The 6,326-nt window shown below is 36.5% G+C and overlaps 1 protein-coding gene across 2 annotated transcripts in view; it reads right to left on the bottom strand.

Annotated features, from left to right (window-relative positions):
• Positions 1 to 6,326, bottom strand: part of HLTF (helicase like transcription factor) — a 53,482-nt gene that overhangs the window by 39,008 nt on the left and 8,148 nt on the right. For both annotated transcript variants that reach the window (XM_017856558.1, XM_017856559.1), the window contains exons 3-5: positions 3,143 to 3,309; positions 1,469 to 1,602; positions 475 to 572 (exon numbers count right to left, since the gene is read on the bottom strand). In XM_017856558.1, coding sequence (XP_017712047.1) covers positions 475 to 572; positions 1,469 to 1,602; positions 3,143 to 3,309 — 399 coding nt within the window. The remainder of the gene's footprint in view (positions 1 to 474; positions 573 to 1,468; positions 1,603 to 3,142; positions 3,310 to 6,326) is intronic.

The raw sequence follows: 6,326 nt of genomic DNA, 5'->3' as shown, positions 1-6,326 counted from the left end.
GNCGGGGGGAGGGATTGCATTGGGGAGTTATACATGATATAAATGATGAATTGATGGGTGCTGACGAGTTGATGGATGCAGCACACCAACATGGCACAAATATACATATGTAACAAACCTGCACGTTATGCACATGTACCCTAGAACTTAAAGTATAATAAAAATAAATAAATAAATAAATAAATAAAAATTACTACATGAACATTTAAAACATTTCAAATACAAAATCATGCCATGCATAAACAGTAATGTGTGTGTTTTGCATGTTAGGTACAAATGTTCACGTATGGATTTATTCCTAATCAGAACTTTTTATATAAAATGTTAACATATATATACATATTCTATTCTATAACACGTTTCATTATAAATATATTTGAAGATGACACATACCCACACGTACATATTCATCCTGTTCTTTTAAATACAACCCGCAACATTTGATATTCACTTTTAGATAAAAGAGAAGCACACCTGTTCGGTTGTCATCTGTACTGCAGCATGCACTGGCATACTATAGCTTGGTCCAGCTCTTCCAGAGCCCCAACCACTTTCCAAATTGAATCCTAAAGCTATAATTTACAAAATAAAAAGAATAAAGCCATCAAATAAAATCGATTTTTATCTTTTATTAAGTAGCTTTTAAAATGTTCATAACAGGGCTGGGTGCTGTGGCTCACGCCTGTAACCCCAGCACTTTGGGAGGCCAAGGCAGGTGGTTTGCTTGAGCCCAGAAGTTCGAGACTAGCCTGGGCAACACGGTGAAATTCTGTCTGTACAAAAAATACAAAAATTAGCAGACCATGATAGTGCACACCCATAGACCCAGCTACTCGGGAAGCTCAGGTGGAGGGATTACTGGAGCACAGCAGGTCAAGGTTGCACCGAGCCACTGACCGTGGCCACTATACTCCAGCCCAGGTGACAGAGCAAGACTCTGTCTCAAAATATATACACAAATAAATACATAAAATGTGAATAACAAACTGCATTAAAAGCCTTGTATTTTAGAGGTTTTTAAAAAGCTAAATACTAAATCACTCAAAAAACACAAGTAATTCCACATTATTTGAACAAACTCTTGCCAAGCACTCCTTTTTGTTCACTATTAGAGGATTCTCTTTGTCTAAAATTTATCAAAAAGAATGTTTAAAGTCAGGGGTTTCCGATGTTACCATTAGAGAAAATTAGGGGAGGGTATATATGAGAATTCCTTGTATATATACTTTTTCTTTAATTTTTTTGTTTAATATCCCCTCACTATTCTGACCGTGTATATTTTATGTGTGAATCTATTTCAATAGAGGCAAAAGGAAAATCAGAGACTTCCTCAAAAGACTCCTGAAAAAAACTTGTACTTTGGAGCCTTGAGCACAAATTAGCCAACAAACTCCAAGAGAGAATAAATGTTTCATAATCCCTGCATCTTACAATATTAGAATAATATTAAGTCAAACCCTAAACTTACTTTTTGGTGCAGGACCCAATTTAAATCCATGTTTCTTCAACTGATCTGAAACCGCTTTTCTATTTTCTTCTTTTCCCCAAAAAGTCATATGCAGAGGCATGGTAAAAGCATTGTTTGCACCAAAAGGAACAACCCTATTATATTTGGGAGAAAAAGAAAGGGAAATTAGAAGCATTACTTTTTATCCCCACTAAGAAGTAGTTCAATATTTTAAGTGTATCATTTACATTTTACATGGAAGTAAAGTAATAAGGAACTAGTTGGGCAGACTTGAAAGCAAAAAAGGACAAGGAATAGAATCACAAACAATCAGAAGAAAAGGGTGATTTTTAGAAACAGAGTGTCAGAAAAAATTGAGAAAATGGAATAAAGCACTTTTAAAAATGCAAGGATGGCCTATAAACAAGATTGTAATATAAGTAAAATAAGTTAAATGAAAGGGTAGAGCTTCAGCTAATGGAACCACTGAGGGTAGTAACTCATTCTGCTTGGAAAATGGGGAATGCAAGAACTTGTGATTCACTAAGTTATTCTCAATAACTGAAAACCTGATAAACTGAAAAGGAGAAAACAAAGTGAGACATTACTGAGCATTTATTTTATCTTCCAAACTCACCTAGGATGATGATATGAATATCCTAAAAATTAGAATTAGAATATCAAGATCCTAAATATTCTGGATACTTAAATTGAGATCACAAGTACAAATGCCTAAAAGAGAAAAGGTAACTGAAAGACTAGAAAGAGTTTAAAAAAAGAAAAAAGAAAGAAATAGGTGATAAAACTGGGAGAGCATATGCCCTAGCTAAAGGAAGAGTTCCAGTCAACTGTTGTCATATGGAAGTGACAACTCATCCTGCATTGCCAGATTTTCCACTTGTTGAGAGAAAAATAAGTTTTTTGTATTTAAGGAAATAAATTAATATGTATAAAATACAGACTAGCAAGGTATTTCAATATTAGTACTAAACGAAAAAATGTCTAAAACACTGCAGGGCAAAATGAAATTCACCTACATCATATCACAGAATACCAGTTTATAACCTCTGATATAAACAAACACTTCCAGGCCAGGCACGGTGGCTCACGCCTGTAATCCCAGCATTTTGGGAGGCTGAGGGGGGCAGATCACCTGAGGTCAGGAGTTCGAGACCAGCCTGGCCAACATGGCAAATCCCTGTTGCTACTAAAAAATACAAAAATCAGCTGGGCATGGTGGCGGGCACCTGTAGCTACTCTGGAGGCTAGGGCAGGGAGAGTTGCTTGAACCCGGGAGGCAGAGGCTGCAGTGAGCCGAGATCACACAACTGCACTACAGCCTGGGTGACAGAGTGAGACTCTGTCTCAAAATAAATAAATAAACAAGCAAACACTTCCAAATTCCTAAACCTAGTTACCAAAAGGTTTGGAGAAATGGAATGTACTTCCTAATATTTGAACCAAGGTCTATTTTCTCCATGGTAATAATTCCATAGGAAAATGAGAGGACAATTGTTTGATGGCTGGGGTAGTAGAAGTATGTAAAAGGAGAATTAAAACTTTATTTAACACGTATCAAAAGTACAGTGATAAAAATCGTTAGCATACCTTTATAGGCTCTAACAAGAAGGCCTAACTAGTTCAAAGATGACTATAATTCACAATTATTAAAACTAAATTCTGAAAGTACATTACCCTTCAACTTGTGCCAATTTGTTGTCCATGATATAGGCCAAAGCACCTGCAAGATCTTTCTTTAAATGGCCAACCTGATTTCCATTCACATTGTTTACTTTAATTGCATTCTTATCATAAGGGTTATTAGGATCTCGTTGTAATGCAACCATTTCATTATTATTAACCTAATAAAAATGATAAACAGATAATATTACATTATAAATAATAGACAATAACTTTGTTATACTTTATCTGGGATTTCCATTCATTTTTTAATGCTACTGCTAAACACTGCACATAAGAAAAATATATTTTCTTAGACACAAACTACAGAAATACTAACATATTTATTATGATTCTTTAATATAACTTTTCTAATCTATATTCATTAGGAAGTTAACAAATCCTTAATGTCTAAAAAATAGTCAAATGTAAACTAGGAAATTCAAATTATCTTACAATTTTCAACATCATAACTTCTGAAAAATGGCTAACCTTTATTGAGTGCTTACTATGTGCCAAGCATTGGTCTAAGCACATTGCACAGACTGACTTTTTAAATCCTCACAGTTCTACTGGGAGGTACTATCATTATTCCCATTTTACAAATGAAGAAACTGAAGCACAGAAAAGTTAAGTAACTTGCTCAAGGTCAAAAAATTAAAAAGTAGTAGAGCTAGGATCTGAACCCAGACAGGGTGGTTCCTGAGCCTCAATTCTCCAGAATCTAAGTCAGGGAATAAGGCATTTATAAGTCAGGATGGAACTAGGTAAGAAAAATATATCCAGCCTTCAACTCATGCCATTCTCATTCTACTTTATTAAAAACTGTATGATGTAACTTAAATATTATGATGTATATTTTTAAAAACTGAAGGAGTGTAACACAACAAAGCATGGTAGAATAAGGACTTTCAAAACTTTCTCAGTAAAAGCAACAAAAAACTAGATAAATTATTTGTCAGAATCAAATGTTACAGAACACTGAGAATTAAATCAAAGGCTTGCAGAAATCTGGGTAACACTTATTCAAGAATAAAAAGAATAAACAGCTGAATAACAGTACTTCAGTCCCATCGCCAGCAATACTGTAGCCTTTAAAAATAAGAGCGTGTGGCCAGGCACAGTAGCTCACGACCCCAGCACTTTGGGAGGCCGAGGCTGGCAGATCACGAGGTCAAGAAATCAAGACCATCCTGGACAACATGGTGAGATCCTATCGCTACTAAAAATTCAAAAAGTAGCTGGGTGTGGTGGCGTGCACCTGTAGTCCTAGCTACTTGGAAGGCTGAGGCAGGAGAATCGCTTGAACCTAGGAGGCGGAGGTTGCAGTGAGCCGAGATAGCGCCACTGCACTCCAGCCTGGCAACAAAGCGAGACTCCATCTCAAAAAAATAAAATAAATAAATAAATATAAAAATAATAGCTCATTGGGATCCTAGGTAAAGCCTGGCAGTCAACAGAGAAAAACAGAATGGAGTTACAGTTCTTTCAGAGATTCATTCCCAAGGAACTGTTATTCTACTGAAGTTCCCCAGAAGACCCCACTTGCAAGGCTGACTGTATTTAACCTCTGAGCTCACCAAGTACAAAAAAACCTCCTTTGGGTAAATGTTTGTCAAAAACAATTTTACAGGGAAGTGTTTTAACTTCATGGCTGCCTGAGGAAAAAAAACAAAAAGGCTTGTAAAGAAGAGCTAGGGAATGAGATGTCTGTGATGGCTCTGAAAAGCTCCAATGTATTTCTGGAAATCTAGAAGGCCATAAGCAGGCACAGGGCTGGTATGCATGACCAGGGCTGTGCACATTCTCAAGAAAGACCTGAGAAGGCCCTAAACTCTCACTTTTGCCTGAACTTGAGGTATTTAAACAAGCCAGAAGTGAAAGCTAAAGCAGAGTTGTCAAGTGCCTTAGAATGTTGAAGCAATGTCTCAATATACAGAAGTTCTCAGCAAAGAATGTGCAATTTATTTGTTCCAGCACAATCATTAGCTGACCACTAAGCTATCCAAGTACAGACTTCAGTGACCACACATGATAAAGGATAGACATCACAGAATTAATTCAGAAAAGTCACTAACACACACACAATTAATTACAAAAATCAGCAACAACAAACCACCCTGGAAGGGAGGAGAATCTGACTTCCAGAGTTGCCACATTATTTAAAATGTCAAATTTTCAAGAAAAAAAGTACAAGACATGCAAAAAAATGAGAAAGTATGGTCTATACACAGAATCAATGTCAACTGTCCCCAAGAAAGTACAGATGCTTCACAGTAGAAAAAGAATTTAAGTCAGTTATTTTCAATATGTTCAAAGGGGCTGGGCATGGTGGCTCACACTTGTAATCCCAGCACTTTAGGAGGCTGAAGTGGGAGGGATCTCTTGAGGCCAGGAATCTGACACCAGCCTGGGAAACATAGCAAGACCCCATTTCTACAAAATAAAAACAGAAAAATTAGCCAGGTATGGTGGTACGTGCCTGTAGTCCCAGCTACTCAAGAGTCTGAGGTGGGAGGACTGCTTGAATCCAGTTCAAGGTTACAGTGAGCTATGATCATGCCACTGCACTCTAGCCTGGGTAATAGAGCAAGACCTTATCTCTAAAAAAATTAAAAAGTTCAAAGACCTAAAGCAAACCATTTCTTTCAACATGAAAACGCATGTCTAAAAGCATGAAAACAATGTCTCACCAAACAGCAATTCTAGAGTCAAAATGTATAATAACTGAAGAAAAAATTCACCAGAGAGACTCAACAGCAAATTTGAGCAGGCATAAGAAAAATCAGTGAAGCTGAAGATAGGTCAATAGAGATTATACAATCTGAGGAACAAAAAAAATGAAACACATAACACAGCCTCAGAAACCTGTAACATCAAGTATACTAACATACATACATAATAAAAATACCATAAGGAGAAAAGAGAAAGGGGCAAAAAAAAAAAAAAAAATTAAAGAAATAACAGCCAATACAGTAACCAAAACAGCATGGTACTGGTACCAAAACAGAGATATAGACCAATGGAACAGAACAGAGTCCTCAGAAATAATACCACACATCTACAGCCATCTGATCTTTGACAAACCTGAGAGAAACAAGAAATGGGGAAAGGATTCCCTATTTAATAAATGGTGCTGGGAAAATTGGCTAGCCATAAGTAGAAAGCTGAAACTGGATCCTTTCCTTACTCCTTATAT

The sequence above is a fragment of the Rhinopithecus bieti genome, unplaced genomic scaffold (genome assembly GCF_001698545.2).
Source record: "Rhinopithecus bieti isolate Rb0 unplaced genomic scaffold, ASM169854v2 scaffold_42565, whole genome shotgun sequence".
Lineage (NCBI taxonomy): Eukaryota > Metazoa > Chordata > Mammalia > Primates > Cercopithecidae > Rhinopithecus > Rhinopithecus bieti.
The sequence above is the reverse complement of the archived record's forward strand: the minus strand, read 5'-3'. Positions and strand labels throughout refer to the sequence as shown.